Raw genomic sequence first — 19,665 nt, 5'->3', positions numbered from 1 at the left:
AACATTGTGGCCAACTTGTACTTGCAAGCACAGAGGGGATCCTTGGTCTCACCTAACAACCTGAGTCTGGTGGAGGAGAAGGGTGATGTAGTCATTTACTCAGCTTTTTTTTTATTGCAACCCTTTCCTCCATTCCTTGCCAAACTCTCCAAAAGTGAGCTAACTTTTAGGCTGTATCTTTTGTTCTGACCTGTCTTGAACTTGAGCCTGGATTTGCTGTGCTGCACTCCAGTCTGTGCTTAGCATTTTGAGAAGCGTTTATCGTGTTAAGGAGATTTTTAAGAATTTTTTTTTTTCAGTAAGTAGAAGATATTGCATCAGTCTGGTTTGAAGCCATTTTATATGTTGCTTCTCCCCAGCTGGCTGAATGCCCTTTCCCTTCCCCCTTCTCTTTTACGTGGCAATGCACGGAGAGATGATTGATGGAGCGTCACCAGCACGTTGTCAAAGGCTGGAATAGATTAATGGGCAAGAAACACCAGCCTGTTCCCCTTCATCTGTGATTGTTTGAAGGCAGGATCATATTTTAACAGAAATTATATCCTGCTTCTCTGGATTCCCCCAATCAGGAATTGAAGGATGGGATTTCTATCTGAGATTGAAAGGTGGCAGCCACAAAGAGCCAGTTTATTACTTGGGACAACTGCCTGCCTGCCATCTGACCAACAGCATCTCCCTGAGGCTGCTTGCCTCTGTAACAAGGCAGATTTTTGCCACCAGTTAACATTTTACACCTCTGGTTGCTCTCCTTGCAGACACAACTCATTATGGCAGGGGTGGCCAGAGGAGCTCTCATCTGTCAGCAGCTTTGCACCTGAGGGACACTGGGCAGTGCTGCAGGGAAGGAGCACATCTGACCCCAAGCAGCTCAGAACCTTTGAAAAGGCTTTTTTGGTGGTTGGCCTTGGTCACAAATTCAGCCTTGATCTGTGCCCCAGTTCCCCAGCTGCAAAACAAGGATAGCAATATGGTAATTTCCAAACATTGCACTTGCCATGGATTGTTTTCTAGCAGAAATGCTAGGAATGCAATTTATAAGTGAAATTAATCAAAGACTGGGCTGAATCCTGGCAGGAGAAAATAATCAAACCCAGAGTATGAATGTTTTCTGCATTTTCTTGAAGGTAGACATTGCCAGCATTTCGTAATCAGCTATTCCAGGCCTAACAGATATTTCAGCATTGTTATTTGCAGTCCCCAGTAGTGGCCTCCACTAAAAGGTTTGAATGTGGCAGGAATTACGTCTTTCACACCAGTCTATCTGTGTCTACCAGGAGGCTACACCTGGCTGTCATAAACCCCTGCTCCAAGGGCTAGATGGAGCCCATTTTTCTGATTATCCAGGAAACAGCTGTTCTTCCCAGTTTATTCTCTCTTCAATGATTCTGATCTCAAGCCTGTGTCCAACCAGATAAAAGCTGCATTTAAGAGCCTCTTGAAGCAGGTGCATTTTCTTTTCATATGCAGCTGTAAAGCAGAGCTACTGTTAATATTCCTTTAATATTTTTACAAGCAAAATAATAAAGAAATCTGTACTTGTTGCCTGGCTGGTAGGAAGTGATTACCTGTGGTTTGCTGAGCCAGTGGAGCTCTCTGTGTGCTTCTCTGTCTTGTGACCAAGGTCTGTGCATCACATTGGTATTTTCTGTGATAGAGATTTGTGATAGATGATGGTTAATCAGAAAAGATTGCTGAACATAACTATTCCTGACCTGTATGTTCTCAGGGCTCATCTCTAGAGTATCCTGAGATGTTGGAGGGTTTTTTGGGAAAGACATAAATGTGAGTTTGTTTCTACTCTGGATGCAGCCTCTGGGGGAAACACATCCTCTGAATTTACATTTACAAAACTTCACATTCTTTTAGGGAGTTTGATACCCTGTCTGAAATTTGAATCTGTTTGGCAGAACTGATACTTTGTTTACCTGGCATTTCAGTTGTTTCCTGTTTGCTTTTCTGACAGTTTGCTGCATGTTGGCCATGATAATCATGACCTAAAAACAAGTTGCCCTTTGACAATTGTGACCTAAAAACAAAAACAAATTGCCTTTTTTTTTTTCTGCAGCCATTTCCTGGAGTCCAGAAATCATTATCTGCCTCTGTAAGGCAGGTTACACGGAAATTTTGTAATTGTTGCCCCAGTCAGTTCTTCCCAGATGGAACACTGGAAGGAAAAAAAGACTTCCTATTACATGCCCCAGCTTGGTACAGGTGGAACTTGGACAGTTTGCAAGTTGTGTGCAATTTGAAGCCGGGCCAGGGTCTCTTTGAGTCATGCTGTGGGGCCACAAACAGCCTCATCTTCTATGCTGACTGCAGCCTGCATGTCTGGGAGAGCTTCTTGCTCTTTGGCAATTTGTATTCATTTGTTCTCCAAGAAAACAAGGCTTCAGGGAGGACTTTTACTAAGCACCTTATAGATGTTACTGTGCACCAACTCAACACGTAGTTTAGGAAAAGGAGTGGGCTGGATATTTGGAGCCTGCTTTTCCTTACAAAAAGCCAAAAAAAAAAAAGAGATTGTGTAAGCATTAATGATTTGTTATTGTGTCTGGGAGCCACAGTGCTGCAGGACTTTGTTCTAATGGTGCTTTCACAAGAAAGAACTAATTTGACTAACTTTATTAATTCCAGTTTGTTTTAAGTTTGCTCATTAGTAATTTAACGCAAGATGCTTCAGCTGAAGAGGCCATGTCAGGACAAGGAAGAGCAGAGGGAAAGTGCCAGGAATCATTAGTGTTTATTAACCACTGCACTCATCAATCTTGACTAAGAGCACAGCCCATTCGTTCTGGACTGGTGGACTGAGATACAGAAATATCATTAACAGTGGAAAATGCTTCTTTGCAGGTCAGGCTGTAATGGGCAGGCATCCAGACAACACCCCCATCCCCAAATGTTCCCAGCCTTTCAGCTGGTCAACTGACAGTTCAACAGCCTCTGCAAGGAGGAAGCCCTGCCCCTAGCCAGCCATAGTATCAATTAACAAATACAGCATTTTCATCCCCCATAAGCATTACTGAAAGGCTAAGCGTTGTTATGAAGGGGTTTTTTAATTGTTTTTCAAATTATTAAATGATTAATACTTTTGTGATTTGCTGGATCAGGTCTGGCACTTTGTGTTGGCAACATGTTTTTCTCACTAAAAATCTTGAAACATGAAAATTTTTTCTGTTTAGACAAAGAGTTTAATAACCAATTTCAGCAACTGCAAGGCACTGAGCTGATGACTCAGAGCTCTGACCTGTGAGCTGGGGCTGAATGAATGCCTCCAAAAGGTTGGAGGAGGGAATAATACTGCATTTGCCAGGTTTCTAATGAGAAATATGACCCCTGCCCAGTCCACTTGCAGTCATTAAGGATCACATTTCACTTTGAGATGTGTTTTCTTGCATCCTACCCAAATTGCAACTTGAGTAGTTACATTCTGCTCACTAAAATATCCCTGTGGTTTAATTGAAGAAGTTATATTTCCCTTCCCCTCTTAAAAGCTTTGTTGTATAATGCTGTGGTGTCGTGATCTGTGCTGTCTGATCTACAGAGCACACACACAGCCCCCAGGTGAAAGCTTCTGGAGCCTTCACCAGGGGGAAATACAATGAGAGGGAAGGTGGAATCTTGAGGAGGTGCTTCAGCATTGCATCCCCATTTGAGCCTCTTGCCACCCTTGTGAAGTGTGTGACAACACTGTCACGCAGCATTTAGCATTTACTTTGCACATGTGTAAATCACTGCACAAGGCAAAGCATCAGGTGCCTGCTCCTGGGCATCAGGTCTGTGACAATGACACGTGGGACTGAGTGCCATGATGGCACAGCCTGGGAACCAGCAGTGACATTAAAACACAGCAGGGATGTTCAGACACACTGTGTGTGTCATGATGTTTTGTGGATGAGATTTAGGTACTTTATGGGAAAAGGGTTTGTGTTGGATGACATTTAGTGATTGAGGGGATGGAAAAAGATTGCAGTTTAATTAAAATTCTAATCCCAAGTTTGACAATTTTTCTTGCCAGGTCAGCAGCCTGTATGTACTATTTCTGATTCTGTGAATTAAACGGGCTGACAGTCATCAGCTTGCTCAGAAATGCCCATAAATCCAGCCAGAAATCAGCAGCCATCAGTGTGTTTCGGAGCAGGGCCGTGGCACAGTTTCCGTGGCTGTCCCGTGGCTCGGACCCAAGCCCTGGGGGGTGTGGGGTGTCCCTGTGTGCAGCTGACGCCGTGCTGTCCCGCAGGTGGCTGAGCAGAGCTGTCCCCTGTCCCCAGCCATGAGGCTCCCCGCGCTCTGTGCCCTGCTGGCGCTGCTCAGCCTGTGCCGCTGCCGCGCCCTCAGCTTCCCCGAGGACCAGGACCCCATCAGCGTGGTGGACTACCACTGTGAGTAACCTGCCACTGATAAACACCAGGGAAAAAGTCCTAATCTTCATTTTCTTTTCCTTCCCCACCCCCCCTCCCTGCCCAGGAAATTTAATAATAAAAAAAAAAAAAAAAAATCTGATTTCTTTCAAATTGAAATGTGTTTACTGGCTTTGTATCTTTAATAGAACACTTAATCATTTTCTTAAAAAAGCAATCAGAAATACAGCAATAACTTCAGGAAAAAGAACATTTGCTGACATTAGCCATCTTTTCCTCATTTATATTCAAGACATTACTCAAGGAATTTAGTTTAAACCCTTCTACACCTAGTATATACAGCTAATCAATGCCATATATTGATTCTTTAGCTCTATAATCCTGAGTGATGGTGTAGCCCATTTTTACTTGCAGATTCAAGGCAATATCCAGTATTTAGAGGACGCCCTTCAGGCAATGAATCTCAGCACAGACTGGACTTCCAACTAATGTTGAAAATTCGAGACACACTTTATATTACTGGCAGGTAATTTTCCTTCACTCAGTTCATTAGATTAAAATTCTTTTCTCTTCTGATTTTGCGTTTATGTGTAAAATTCATTTAGAAAAATGTGCGGAATATGATAAAAATTAGAATTGGGGCAGAATTTCCCAGAGAAATATACCATATCTATGGCCAGTGCATGAAAATTGGATTTGAAGGCTGCAGTTACTGTAGTTAAGCTTAAACCAATGATCAAATGCTCTTTTCCCTCTTTTATATTACTGCCCTGCCTGATAAAAACCTCTCCTGATCATTTTAAACTTGGACTGACACATCAGGGCTGTAGGAAGTGAGGATAACACACTTGAATATTTACAGCCCAGGTTAGACCTCAGCAGAAGAGGCAGACAGGGGTGTGCAGCTGGAACTGCAGGGGATGTCTCAGGATCACACCAGTAAAAATCAAAGCTACCCCATGTCACCCATGAACAGCCTTCTTCCATTTGCATTCAACACCGAAAATCCATAAGCATTTCATAGGAGTTGCTGGTCTAAGATAACATGCTGAAAATAGATTTATCATACCAAATAAAGAGGCACAGAATTAATGAATTTACTGCTGTCTTTTTACCCTGCCAACAGGGACCAGGTTTACACTGTAAACTTAAATGAAGTTCCGAAATCAGAAGTTATCCCAAGCAAGGTGAGCAGATGCCTGGTGGAAAGGGAGAGGTGTTCTCTTTGGTTTTAATGGGGTTATTTTAAGAATTGGCTGAGACAAGGAATTCACATGTTCCTTTCTGGTGTGCTTTAACAGAAATTAACATGGAGATCAAAGCAACAGGACAGAGAGAACTGTGCTATGAAAGGCAAACACAAAGTAAGTTTAGGACATGATAGAAAAACAACACTAATATTTATTATATACATGGAGTTTGTGATTAATATATCTTGCTCTCTTTTCAGGACGAATGCCATAACTTCATTAAAGTCTTTGTTCCAAGAAATGATGAGATGGTGTTTGTCTGTGGAACAAATGCATTTAACCCTATGTGCAGATACTATCGGGTAAGAGAACTGTCATTAGTCTGTTACTGCTTTTGCTTGCACTGGTTATGCCATAGCAAATACATCCAGTGTGCCTGGAGAGTGCTTCAAGGTGAAATAAAAACAGACAGAAGCCAATGTGCTGAATTAAGTTTTGTGGAAAGACAATGTTTTGCTTTTGTGCCAGTGCACAAAATAGAAATGACACTATCACCCATTTATTTTTCTTCTCTAGTTGAATACATTAGAGTATGATGGGGAGGAAATTAGTGGTTTGGCAAGATGCCCATTTGATGCCAGACAAACCAATGTCGCCCTCTTTGCTGGTAAGAACTTTTACTTGTAATGAGTCTAAATGATTAATGACACCAAAGGAGACAGAGAGCTTTTAAAGCAAGCACAGGAAAGCTAAAGGTGTCATGGTGCCCCTGCTCTTAAATTTTTTAAAGGGGCTCCAAAGGATTAGAAGCTAACCTGTTAATAAATAGGTTACAGCAGTCTGGGGAAGTGTGACAGTAAAGAAATGGGGAAAAATACAGGCTAGTCAGGATTCTCTAGATTATTAAAGGCCTCTTAATACCATGTCTTCAACTTCCATTTTAGATGGAAAATTGTATTCAGCAACAGTAGCAGATTTCCTGGCGAGTGATGCTGTTATTTATCGCAGCATGGGGGATGGATCTGCCTTAAGAACAATAAAGTATGACTCCAAATGGATAAAAGGTAATTTGGGGTGTATTTTCCCATACACATGGCAAATGTCATTTCAGTGGCACAGAAGGTCAGGTTATTCACAGCCAGCCTGGTTTACACATATGTTACAATGTCAGCATGTATGAGGCTTTCAGAATATTAAAAATCTGCATAATGCAAAAAAAATGACAAAATTTTTGTTTAATGCTTCAATAAATAAATTTGCAGTAGCAAAATACCTTAGCTGAAATACAATTTCTGTGGGGCCATTTAGCCAATGCTAAAGACTTCATGTAAACTCCAGTGCACCTGTATTTGGGCATCCTAAAGTATCTGGAAGACTGGAGCTCTCATTGCTTGGTGGGGACCAGGAGAGGAGCCACCAAGTCTCACAGTGTCACTGTCTTGTGTCCATTGAGCAGTTCTTTGAAGTAACTGCTCCTTGCTCTTTTTCTTACAGAGCCACACTTCCTCCATGCCATAGAATATGGGAACTATGTTTATTTCTTCTTCCGAGAAATTGCTGTAGAGCACAACACTTTAGGCAAGGTCAGTATCACCACCCTGAGCATTGAGTCACAGCAGAGAGAGCTCATCCTAAAACAGCATCAGGAACTAGCACAGTTCATAATGTGAAGGAGGAACTAGGACAAGCTTGCACAGTTTTACCATGGTTATAATTTACAGGGAGGGGAGAAGAAGAGAACTGGAGCAGTGCATTCTTAACCAAAAAGCTGTTTCTGTCCTCTGGGTCTCACTGTTAGTGAGCTCCCTACAGGTGTCTTTCAATGTTGCCTTAGTGCTGCTGTTGCCTTAACTCTTGTGCCAAGTACTGGAAAAGCTGAGGGTGTTTTCATGCTTATTAAAGAAACAAAAGAAAACAACACAAAAGGAGGGTTTCAAAGAAGTTTCTCCAATGTCCCTGGATATTGAATAATTCAGTCATGCCAGTACAGAGTATAATACTCATGCCTCACCATGGAAGGATATTCTACAATAAATTATTAAATCCCTTACACATGGTTAATTGAAGTCTTTAAATCTCATTAACAATATGATTTTGAAGGCAAAAAGGGTGGGAGCAAACTGTGGACATGCATTTGCTCGGTGATACATTAAGATGCCTGTGTACTATGAGCTGAACACCATTTACTTTCATCTTTGTGCAGATAAATGGCAGCTTCCTATTAACAACATTATCTTGGTGTTTTATTAAGAGTTCAAAAACAAGCACTGTTTCCCTTGCATCTCTCAAGCCTCTCCCTTTTTCCTTTTTGCCTTTCACAGGCTGTGTATTCCCGTGTGGCACGCATCTGCAAAAATGACATGGGGGGCTCCCAAAGGGTCCTGGAGAAGCACTGGACATCCTTTCTGAAAGCTCGGCTCAACTGCTCAGTTCCTGGGGATTCATTCTTCTACTTTGATGTTCTGCAGTCTATCACAGACATAATAGAAATCAATGGAGTGCCCACTGTTGTGGGTGTATTCACCACACAGCTCAACAGGTAAGAGATGAGCAGCCTTTCATCAAAGGCAGATCTTTGGTTCTCTATTACACTGAGATTGGTGCCATTGTAATCTGAGTTCTTGAAACTAGTTTTCAAATTTTACAGCATCCCTGGTTCAGCAGTGTGTGCTTTCAGCATGGATGACATTGAGAAAGTCTTCAAAGGGAGATTTAAAGAACAAAAGACTCCCGACTCTGTTTGGACAGCTGTTCCTGAAGACAAAGTCCCAAAGCCAAGGTAAAAGGTTCTTACTCATGATGTCATAGCATTGTCCCTGTAAAGAGCTACCTTAAATCAGGTGCATTCCTGAGTGCCTTGTTGGGTAAAACACAAAGCAGAGCTTGATACTTCAGCCATAAGGATGCTCATTAACCAGCTGCCTTCTCTCATTAACTAAAATATCAAGAGGAAAAAATATTGTTCTCATTTCAGGCCTGGCTGCTGTGCAAAACACGGCCTAGCAGAGGCTTACAAAACCTCCATTGACTTCCCAGACGAAACGCTCTCCTTCATCAAATCTCATCCTTTGATGGACTCAGCTGTTCCCTCAGTCACTGAGGAGCCCTGGTTTACCAAAACACGTGTCAGGTATGACAGTTCAAAAGTAACACCTGTGAAATGGAAAACAGGAGAACTTGCTGTTAATGATGTGCCTTCTGGCCTTGCTAGATACAGATTGACAGCAATTGCTGTAGACCATGCTGCTGGACCCTACCAGAACTACACAGTCATATTTGTTGGCTCTGAAGCAGGAGTAGTACTTAAAATCTTGGCAAAGACCAGGCCTTTTTCTTTGAATGACAGCATATTACTGGAAGAGATTGAAGCATATAATCATGCAAAGTAAGTATTACCAGAACATCTAAGCTCTTCATCTATACCTAGCTAAAAAAGACTGTGGTAAACTAGCTCATTATCACCAACATCACCGCTTGTTTTTAATTTCATCGCGTTCCTCATGTTGAATAACCTGAAAGTATTTGGTCACTTGCCATTTTGCATGGGTCGCTTGAACACCCTAATTCCACTCCAGTGACGTCAGTGACATGGTCTAATTCTCCTGCAAATACTTCTGAAACGTCAGAAGTATTTGGTGATGTTAAAAAGAAATGATCTGTGCTTATCTTGAGGGTCGCTCAAGAGTGGCTGATAGTGTATAACCTATATCTGATCATTTTAAACTTGTTTATTTTTTGGCACAAAGAATTTGGGAGTGGAAGCATTCCAATTAGACTCTACAGCCATCCAATGCAGGATTCCTCTTCTGCTCTCTCATGATATTTATGCTGACTGAGAGAACAAATAAAATGGATTTGGATTTTTTTTCCTACAACATAGTTAACTTCTCACCCAACTGTTAGCAGGAGCCAGAAGCCAGCATTTGATAACTCAGAGATTTGTTTAGCAACATCTCAGCAAAGAGTAGTGGGTTACATTTATGCATGTGAAAAGTTTCTGTTCAGTAGCTACGCAGACAATAAATAAAATGTTTACTGCACAAAGTACTGCAGTCACTAAAGCAGTGGCCTGCCCTTGTTTTTGCTGACCAGGTGTAATGCAGAAAGCGAGGAGGACAGAAGAGTCATTTCCCTGCAGCTGGACAGAGACCACCATGCTCTGTTCGTGGCGTTCTCCAGCTGCGTCGTTAGAATTCCCCTGAGTCGCTGCGAGCGTCACGGCTCATGTAAAAAGTATGGCTCCTTCCTGAACCCCCCTAAAGCAAGGGCACCAACATTTCTTAGGAAGGAAGTAAAAAATGCATGATTTTTCTGGGGTTTTTCTCTTGCAAGGGCATGTATTGCTTCACGGGACCCGTACTGTGGCTGGTTAGACCATGAGGCGTGTGGAAGAGTGACACCAGGCATGCTGTAAGTACTGCTCAAGTTAGGCCAGCATCTCTAAATATGCTTTACAGACCCCACGAGCTCATGCCCTGTGCCTCTTCCCTTGTACACAGTTACTAAATCTCTGGTTTTATAAAGATTTTTTTTTTCAGTGCACTGTATATGTAAGAGAACAGAATGCTAAGTCTGTCCTAATTCTGGAACCTCTGGGTGAAGACTTGCTTTCAGTGGGAGTTTTACATGTGTAGGAGGACAGGCAGACCTGTAGGAAGAGCAGTTGTAAGCAGCAATTGCAGCATGCAAACCTGAGCAGCTCCAAGAGGACAGACACAGTGTCCCCCTCCCAGGCATGCTCATGCTCAGGGCACTGGCAATTGCAGATATGAAAGCACAGGATTCACAGTGGAAGAGCAAGGTTGTGCCTCTGCACTGGAGCTGGGGTGCTATATATGCATACCAAAGGCATTTTGCACAAATCAAGTCTGTAATATATGGTGCACTAGCAGCTGTATCTTAAAAAGAGGTCTTTGTAGCAGGCCAGTGCAAACTTTAACTGGTATAATTGGATGGTTGTGTCTAAACCCAAGAGCATGCCCAATGGAGAAGACATGATGTAGTTGCTAAAAAAAAGGGATTTTTTTTCTTCTATTTCCTGGCATAAGCACACAGAGATAGTTTTAAAGCCAGGCTATCCTGTACATTTTGTACAATCCTTTGGGCCATACACTGTCTGTTGTGTATGTTTCCATCTGCTGCTTCCAGAAAAAAAAAATACAAACTCCATTTATATCCTTACTAATACTGTTAATTGCAGGTTCTCTTTGTTTGTTTCATACAACCACAGCACTGGAGGATACCTACAAGATGTTGAATATGGCAACACAGCACAGCTTGGGGACTGCCATGGTAAGGCACAGTCACTGCTGCTCCTTTGGAATGTCTCACCATAGTCTGTGGCCACACCTCACTGTGGATGTTAAATTTCTGATGAGCTTTTCAGTAACATGATGAACACATCACCTGGTGTTACTGTGAATGTTCACAAAGCTGAGCTTTTTAGTCCTGGGTGGCAGAGTTTTTCTCTTTCCTTCACCAGTTTACAGCTATTTGGGGTCTACAGCAAAGTATTGCAGAATTTATTTTTTTGTAACCAGTGATATTTTAGTTTTTATTTTCCATTACTCAGGTTTGAGATCTTTTGCTTTCTTTTTGTTACTTTTTACTGATTACTTGTTCCTTTAATTCTTTTAGAAATTTTGCCTACTACAGCTACACCAGATTACAAAATATTTGGCGACCCAACATCTGGTTAGTTTTTTTTAATTTTTTTGAATTAATGACCTTTACTTTCCTTCAGTTCAGCATTTTCAGCCCTTTTTTCCTTCCTTTTGCACAGTTGGCAATCCTCCATTTTTGTGCTTTTACTCATGTTCCCACTGATGGTAAAGATAGTCAGACTCTTCTCACTCAGCACTTCACCCTGTGTAGCCGCATGTTAACAGCTCATTATTTATTGAGACATCTTTTATTAAAGAGCCTGATTAACATAGATGACATCTTCACTGCACGAAGTCCACTAAGCTTTACTCTTGGTCCCAGCCATGTGTTTGTGAATGCCCCTCTTGGTCATCTCTAGTAGATGAATGGCAGAACTTCATCATCTTCCTCCTTACCTCTCCTTTTCTCTTTTCCTTCTTTCCCAGCAAGCTCTTTGCACAAATACACATTTTCTAAAATGTGTATTTCTTTATTTTTTAAATGCTTTAAGTAGTTGATGCTAATGGAAAAAAAATTTAACATCACGAACTGTTTAGCTGAATGAGAAATTGTGTAGACAAAAGTGGCTTAGAAAAAATGTTGTGCATTGTTGTCAGATGGACTTTTGCATCCTTTTCTCCTCCAGTGATTTTTCTAATAATGTGTTCACCACCAGCCCCTGGTGTTCAGGGACACCCAGTGCTCCTCTGTTGAACTCAAGAGCAGAACATGTGTTGACTTCAACAGGAGCAAGACTCAGCCCTTATTTTCCAGTCTTTGCTTTTGGAACTTGGGTCTTTGCTTTCAAACCAAGGGCACATTTCTGACTGACAAATAGGACAATAATCTATTTGTATGTTAAATTTGTAAGAGTGCAACAAGAACATTATTTGTGCTTTGGTTTCTGACATTTTCACTTCTGTAACTTGACAAGAAGTAACGTTTGAGACAAATATTTTCTGGATCTATTTACCCACAATGCACGTTAGAGACTCACTTAAGGAAAAACAAAACAAAACTGTCACACAGAAATGCTGCCTGGCTTTATGAGTGTTTATCAACTGAATTTTCAAAGTGATATTTTATGACACAGATACAATTGAACCTTATTTTCCAGTCCTGAATGAGTGTGCTTTTGAAGCACATTTCTCAGGTCTGCTCTTGAGCCGCAGACCTTCCCGCCTAAACCTACTGGGACAGTGAACACAAAATACTCAAGGGTGCAAATGAGACAGAACTGTAAACCCAATCTGATGAGTTTCCTCCTCTGCATTTTCATGTAGGCTGTGGTGGGTCTGTTCAGCAAATATATTGCAGAGGAGCCAGAATCTCTGCAGCATTGTTCCTTAGAAACCATTACAAAATAGGGGTTAAAAACATTCCTTTTATCCCCACCTGCAGAAATGGCTCATTCAGCAGTTCCTGGTATACCATAATAGCAGTAATGGAGCTGATCTGGTTTCTCAGGCATAACCTGTCATGACTGTGTATTGTTCCAAGTAACTTCTTTTTTTTTTTTTTGAAGATGTTTAAAAGGCAGCCAAGTATGTTGTCTCCAGTGAAGAATATAGCAATTAAGTAGACTAAGTTGTGCTTTTCATCCCCACAGTTGCTTACTTTAACTTTTGCACTGCTTTCACGGTTGACTTCTCTGGCTTTTTGGCTAGCAGCTGTTGAAGTGTAAATGTACTATTTTCATACTTCCAGTTTTGAAGTAATTGATTTTAATCAGCCATCTGTACTTCTGCAGAGTGTAGGGGGGGGTCACAATTTTCTCTGACGTGTAACTCCCATAAAATACTGTGTCCAGCTATAGCTCAGATGTGCCATGAAACACATTAATAAAAAATTTGTTTGCCACCACAGACATGGAGTTCTCCTCAGCTTCCATTACCACAATGGCAAGTATCCCAGTTATATCACCTAAAGTGATTGGTTCCTGGAAACCTAAAGTGACTGGCTCTCGGAAATTTGTAGTTCAAGATGACCCAAACACTTCTGATTATTCTGATCCATTATCAGGTGTCCCAAAGGGTAAGGCCTTACCAGGGAATACATTGCAGCTGAATGGAAACCTGATAGTCTCAGCATTGTCTAAGGCTTAAGTTAAATGTAACAGCCATGATTGTTGGGCTCTATTTTACACCCATTTCCTGTGAATATGCAAACAGTGCAATCATGTTTTTCATACCTACTTATCCCATGGACAAAGTGCTGCTTAGAGCTTAGAATGGGAAACAGAGAAGCTCAGTCTTTTAATCCTGTGGTGGTCCAAAACTCCCATTGAAATCAATGGCAGTTATGGATACATTAAAAAAATTATCTTCAAGACCTATCTGCACCTCTCTTTATTGTTTTCAATCCAGTCTAGTTTGGCTTAGACTGTTAGTCCTCATGAATGGTTGCTTATGTTTTGGGGTTTTTTTATTTGGGTTGGGGGTGGTCACAAAACAGAACACAAAGCAGAGGTCCATGAGAGACCCATGAGTTCAATGGGGCATATCCCAACCTCTGCTTGCCTGGAACACGTTCTTGAAGAACAGGGGTCAGAGTGAGAAAGTGCTGAATTTTTATCCTCTGGATATGAGCATCAGTTTAGAGATGATCTCAGTACATACTGAGACATGCAGAAGTTTTAAGCTGAGCACAAGAAGAAACCCATTCTGCCTGTCATTCATCTTTCTCTAGCCATTCTTTCAGCTAAGTGAACCTTTGATTAGGCTCTTATGGCAATTGAGACTTGCATTCAATAGGACTATTGCAGTCAACCACAGAATCGAGGAGCTTCCAATCCCATAACTAAAATTTAACACAAGTCTCTCTCAGTGCATAGCACAGCAAGGTGACAGACATGTTTGCACAATTCTGTATTTACTGAAAAATCTCACCAGCCAAAAACCATTTCTGTTTTATTACCATTCACCAAAACATATCAGGTTTCCTATCAGCCATTATGGCCGTGCATTTGTCATTTTAATTTGTTGCAGTTATTTTCTGTTTTGCTTTAAGTTTTTATTATCATCTGCTCTTGGTTCTGAATCACATTTTGTGTCATACCTATTAGTGCACTTTACTCATGTTTTCCTTCTGCTTCTGCACAGTGCCATTAAAACCTGTAACCCTGAACATTAACAATATTCAAAGGCCTTGCCTCTAACAAAAAATGGCTCTGTTCCTTCCCTCTTGCTCTTTCATTTTAACATCTCCTGGGATAGCAACAGAATTACTTTCATTAAAAACTAACATTGTCTAAGCTGCAAGATGTCTGTGGTTGCTTTAAAAAATCTAAAAACAATCAAAGGGAGCTTGTTAATACCCAAATAAAAAATTAATCAAATATTCAGTTTCTTGGTCTAAGCTAAAAGTTTCTAAATTTTAACATTCTCTAATAACTTAACCTAAGTTGTTTTTATAATGTTATACAAATATTTATCGTTGTTATTGGTAAAAAAAATAAAAATGAGTGCTCTAACAGAATCACATTATCTTCAAACTTGAACATGTATAAGGAGTGCAGGTGTGCCCTTCCAGGACTAGCAGCCTGGGAGTGGAGTAGCTCACAAGTTTTCTACTGTATTACATTACCATGGCTGTAACAATGCAGTATATATGTTATACATTTTTACACGACATTTGCATAATCCTGTCTCTCCTTTGATACTGATTTATGAGTTGGGCAGGAAAGTGAGAGAGAAATCCATCCATGAGTTATTAATTGCTGTCTGGCCCAGCAGAACCTTCTAACCTCAATTTTCCAGCAGAAATCATTAATGTTAATAACATAAGGCCCCTATTTGTGAGCCTTAAAGGAAATTTGGGGACAGGCTAAACAAAACTTAATATAAGGAGAGAAGCTGAAACAAGCATTCCTCATTATCAGAGAAAATGGGCAGTCTTCATTTAGCCTTGTCAGTGCACACACACACACACAGTCATTTTATATTTTTTATAAAATTATTTGCATTCACCAGTGGAGTAAATTGCAAGATCCTACCGAGTTACACCAACACCACAGTCAGAGCACTTAAAAACACTTGATAGACACTTCCATGAGGAAGGATGCCTTCTTCTGAGATGTGTCAGTATGAAATACCTGTAGATTTATGATATCCTGCCTGTCTTTTGCAGGTGTGAGGTGGGAAGTGCAATCAGGAGAGTCCAACCAAATGGTTCATATGAATGTCCTAATCACTTGTGTCTTTGCCGCTTTTGTCCTGGGAGCCTTTATCGCGGGAGTGGCCGTTTACTGTTACCGGGATGTATTCGTGCGGAAATCCAGGAAAATCCACAAAGATGCAGAATCGGCTCAGTCCTGCACTGACTCCAGCGGGAGCTTTGCCAAACTCAATGGGCTGTTTGACAGTCCTGTCAAGGAGTATCAGCAGAACATTGATTCGCCCAAACTGTACACAAACCTGCTGACCAGCAGAAAGGAGTTGCCTCCCAACGGGGACACCAAGTCCATGATGATGGACCACAGGGGTCAGCCTCCAGAATTAGCTGCACTTCCAACTCCTGAATCGACACCAGTTCTTCAACAGAAGACCCTGCAGGCTATGAAAAGTCAGTCGGACAAAGCGCACGGTAACCTCAACGCATCACGAAAGGAAACTCCACTAAAAAGCCCTCAATTTTTTCCTTCTAGTCCTCCACCCCACTCTCCTCTAAGTCATGGACATATTCCCAGTGCTATTGTTCTTCCCAATGCTACCCATGACTACAACACATCTTTCTCAAATTCTAATGCGCACAAGGCAGACAAAAAGATGCAACACATGGATCATCCACTTACAAAATCATCCAGCAAAAGAGACCACAGGAGATCTGTCGATTCCAGGAACACCCTGAATGATTTTCTGAAACACTTAAATGAAACTACTAATAATCCCAAAGCAATTATGGGAGATATCCAAGTGGCCCACCAGACTTTAATGCTGGATCCAATGGGCAATATGTCTGAGATCCCACCTAAGGTTCCCAACAGGGAGGCGTCTTTATACTCTCCTCCATCGACCCTGCCGAGAAACAGTCCCACAAAACGAGTGGACGTTCCCACCACTCCTGCAGTACCAATGACCTCTTTGGAAAGGCAGAGGGGTTATCATAAAAATTCTTCACAGAGGCACTCAATATCTGCCCTTCCTAAAAACTTGAACTCACCAAATGGTGTTTTGTTATCCAGACAGCCAAGTATTAATCGTGGGGGGTACATGGCTCCCACGGCAGGCACAAAGATGGACTACATGCAAGGGACGCCTGTCAGCGTTCACCTCCAGCCTTCCTTGTCCAGGCAAAGCAGCTACACGAGCAATGGCACCCTGCCTCGTACAGGAGTAAAGAGGACACCCTCCCTAAAACCCGACGTGCCACCAAAACCCTCATTCGTCCCTCAGACGACGTCAGTCAGACCACTGAACAAATACAGCTACTAGAACATGTCTGTGCTAAAATGAGTGTGACATTGACCTGTACAGGTTGTGAAATGATGTTGTGGTAGACACATAAGGCAGAGACTTGCTTGTTATTAAGGAGAACAAAGTGGCCAAAGAAACTGTCTTTACTTGAGCAACATCTGTGTCTTGCCACAAGTAGCTGTAGCAAGACTTCTGTGTACTTGCTACAAGCAAACACAAAAAAGAAAAAAAAACAAAACAAAGGAAAGTGCTGGTCATTACATTTCTTTTGTTTGGAGCTAAGGAGACATGTAGCACAAGGGGGTGGGGGCTACGTTACTGTTCTAAATAGCTAAACAACAGTTGTTGGGAGAAAACCAGTAAGCAAATACTTGAAAAATGGGTTCCATTTTAGACTGCCATTAAGTGTGGTCATTCCCATTAAATGTGAACATTTTACTATGTATGCATTCACCTTGCCTCTTGCACAAATGTCAGAAAATGGTAATGTCTCAATGAATAGCTGGGTTAATAATCAATTTGCTGGAATTAAGTCTCTGGCCCAACTGTAGCATTATTTTTTTCTCTCCATGTGTGGCATTTTGTTTTTGCCACAGATAAAGCTGTGCGTGTGCGTGGATGTGTGTGTGTACTGTACACACTAGGATGTACTTAGATTCCCATTGCATCTTTTATGCTATGGAATTGTTTACATTGAGCATGACTGAACAAACAGATGACTCTGCCTTCTGCAGCCGCTGGGTTCAGCTGGGAGCCAGCTCCGGATGAGCTGCGCGTCTCTGACAGCCTCCAAGGGAATGCCTGGATCTCACTCACCCAGTCACAGAGTGCAGGCCTGGTTAACTCTTCAGCACTCTGCTATGCTGCTACTATTCAGAGCTGTGCATTTCAAATCGAGTGTTTTGGGCTGGAACGGGGGGGTTTTGCTGTGTTCCCACAGTGCCTCCATCCAACGCCTGGCCACTGTGAACCTGAGCCCCTGTACTGGCTGAGGGCAGCTGATGGTCAGTTCACTTGGCAAACGCCTGTGTAACTGGAGAAGGTCACGTTTCTGTTGCATTTAATAACGCCCTACACACTGATAGACTCTTGTCAATAAAAAAGGAGAAACATTAATTGGCCTGGCAGAAGCAGTCTGTGAAAACTCAACAGTAGTGCAATCAATTTGTTTTTGTTGTGTAAAGTAAGGTTTGTTTTTTTTTCCAAAGTCATGCAGGTAATGACAATATTCTGTAAATATTATGTGTGAGTTTACCTGAATCTGTGCATTTTGTGCCTTATTCATGCAAATGATAAAAGTACTAAAAAAAAATTAAATCTGTCAAGTGTTCTCACTATAGCACATATCTCCCGAGTGCCAGTTGTAAAACCTCTCAACAGCACCCAAAAAAATAAAAGATAAAACGCAAGAATAATTAATGGTAACTAAAGGCAGCCTACAATCCAAGAAGACAGCAGCATTAAATCACCTTACCATGATAAACATTCCACTCCAGCTCTCTGAAGGATCAAACAGTTATAATGTGAAATCAAATGAGGTTTCTAGGGTAATGGAACACCTGCTAAAGTTGTGTAAGCTATTTAGTAGGGTTTACAGTATCCACTTGCAGCTGATGTTCAACACAGATGGCTATTTTAGCTTGCAAACTACACACTACCACATTGTTTATTGAACATAACTATAGAAATAACCATGGCAGAGGAATATTCATGAATTAGTGGGACAAATAACTGCAATGGGTTTCAGAGACGGTGGAGATTTATGTTACATGTTTAAAAGGGAGAAAAGGTTAGTCACTAAAAACTGGATCTCTGTTACAGAACAAAGAATAAAGGATAGAAGTAGTCATTTTTTTCTTGTAAGGCTGTAAGGGACATTTATTTCCTGAGACCTCTGGATCCAAAAATCAATGATCTTTCTTCCTAAACACTTCTGTCTTGCAACTAAAACACTACAGATTAATAACTATTAAAATGTACTCAGTTGTCAGAAGACACAAACTGATCCGAATTCACTTTACAAATATTAATACAGACTTGTGTGACCCGGAAGATAAATGTATGTGAACCCTGATAACCTCCTGTAACATTGTGCTGCCTTGTAGATGGTAATGTGAGTTCTCTCAGTATTTATGTTGAAATTTCTAACATTCAACCTAGTCCTTATTCTGTTAATTTAATAATAAAAGATGCTTTATCCATTTGTGCAAAGGTAAACGCAGATTGTATCTTTTTTAATGGTACGGCATAAAAAAGTAACCCTTAAATGAAGCTGCTCTATTACTATAGAGTACTTTAACATGTATAGATATCTTGTAAACTTGTATTGTGGATGTGTAAATAATACGTTCTTTGGGTTTTTAACACCGCATGTAAAGTCAAAATAAAATATTCCCATGTACTGGGTGTGTCATTTGGTTCTTAGCACAGCTGTGCTGTGGGGTTACAGGGGAGCATCCCTGCCTGCCTCCAGCAGCTCAGCAGAGCTGGGGTGACACTCACCAGGGTCCTGGGTGTCCCTGGGGCACAGGCAGGGTGAGTTGGGACTTTTGGGCTCCTGAGGTAAATGGAGAATGTCAGAGGAACCAGGGTGTGGTGGCAGAGCTGGGTGCAGAGGCAGGGCTGCCCACACAACACCAGCACCACGCTCTGAAGCTGATCCCTGGAGCTCCATCTGGGTTTCAGCTGGGCTCTGGCTCCTGCAAACCTTTCTTATTAAGGCCAAAAAAATACCAAGGTCAAAATATTAAGGTTAAAAAAAAAAATTTGTGCAAATACAATATAGCTTTGAAAGAAGTGTGTTCCTTCCATAATGTAGATTACAAAAGACAGAACTAATTCCCAGGCAAATTAATTGCTGACTCACATAGCAGGACATTCCTTAATACTTATAATTAATAATTGAAATTCACATTTTAGGCAGACAGTTAAAGCTCAACAGAAAAATAGATGCTGTATATTTCATACATGCCAACATCCCACACAATTTTAAAATAATCAAGGTAATTTAGTATCAGAAAACAAATACAACATTCTTTTAATTAAAAGTTGATTTTAGAT

General features: G+C 41.3%; 1 protein-coding gene across 14 annotated transcripts in view; it reads left to right on the top strand.

Annotated features, from left to right (window-relative positions):
* SEMA6D (semaphorin 6D) overlaps positions 1-19,006 on the top strand; it is a 204,993-nt gene extending 185,987 nt beyond the window's left edge. For 5 of the 14 annotated variants that reach the window (XM_079317685.1, XM_079317684.1, XM_079317678.1 and 2 more), the window contains 18 exons: positions 4,238-4,379; positions 4,773-4,884; positions 5,485-5,545; positions 5,660-5,722; positions 5,809-5,910; positions 6,125-6,215; positions 6,493-6,612; positions 7,043-7,131; positions 7,870-8,087; positions 8,196-8,327; positions 8,523-8,678; positions 8,760-8,933; positions 9,641-9,781; positions 9,881-9,958; positions 10,749-10,840; positions 11,186-11,242; positions 13,058-13,225; positions 15,320-19,006. In XM_079317685.1, coding sequence (XP_079173811.1) covers positions 4,271-4,379; positions 4,773-4,884; positions 5,485-5,545; positions 5,660-5,722; positions 5,809-5,910; positions 6,125-6,215; positions 6,493-6,612; positions 7,043-7,131; positions 7,870-8,087; positions 8,196-8,327; positions 8,523-8,678; positions 8,760-8,933; positions 9,641-9,781; positions 9,881-9,958; positions 10,749-10,840; positions 11,186-11,242; positions 13,058-13,225; positions 15,320-16,623 — 3,267 coding nt within the window. In that variant the 5' untranslated portion in view covers positions 4,238-4,270 and the 3' untranslated portion in view covers positions 16,624-19,006. Of the gene's footprint in view, positions 1-4,237; positions 4,380-4,772; positions 4,885-5,484; positions 5,546-5,659; positions 5,723-5,808; positions 5,911-6,124; positions 6,216-6,492; positions 6,613-7,042; positions 7,132-7,869; positions 8,088-8,195; positions 8,328-8,522; positions 8,679-8,759; positions 8,934-9,640; positions 9,782-9,880; positions 9,959-10,748; positions 10,841-11,185; positions 11,243-13,057; positions 13,226-15,319 lie in introns of those variants that run through there. The other 9 variants (XM_079317679.1, XM_079317691.1, XM_079317688.1 and 6 more) reach the window with 8 other exon arrangements.
* The last annotated feature ends 659 nt before the right edge of the window (positions 19,007-19,665 follow it).

This window comes from Erithacus rubecula, assembly GCF_903797595.1.
Source record: "Erithacus rubecula genome assembly, chromosome: 14".
NCBI lineage: Eukaryota > Metazoa > Chordata > Aves > Passeriformes > Muscicapidae > Erithacus > Erithacus rubecula.
Note: the sequence above shows the minus strand (reverse complement) of the source record. Positions and strands in the feature narration are given on the sequence as shown.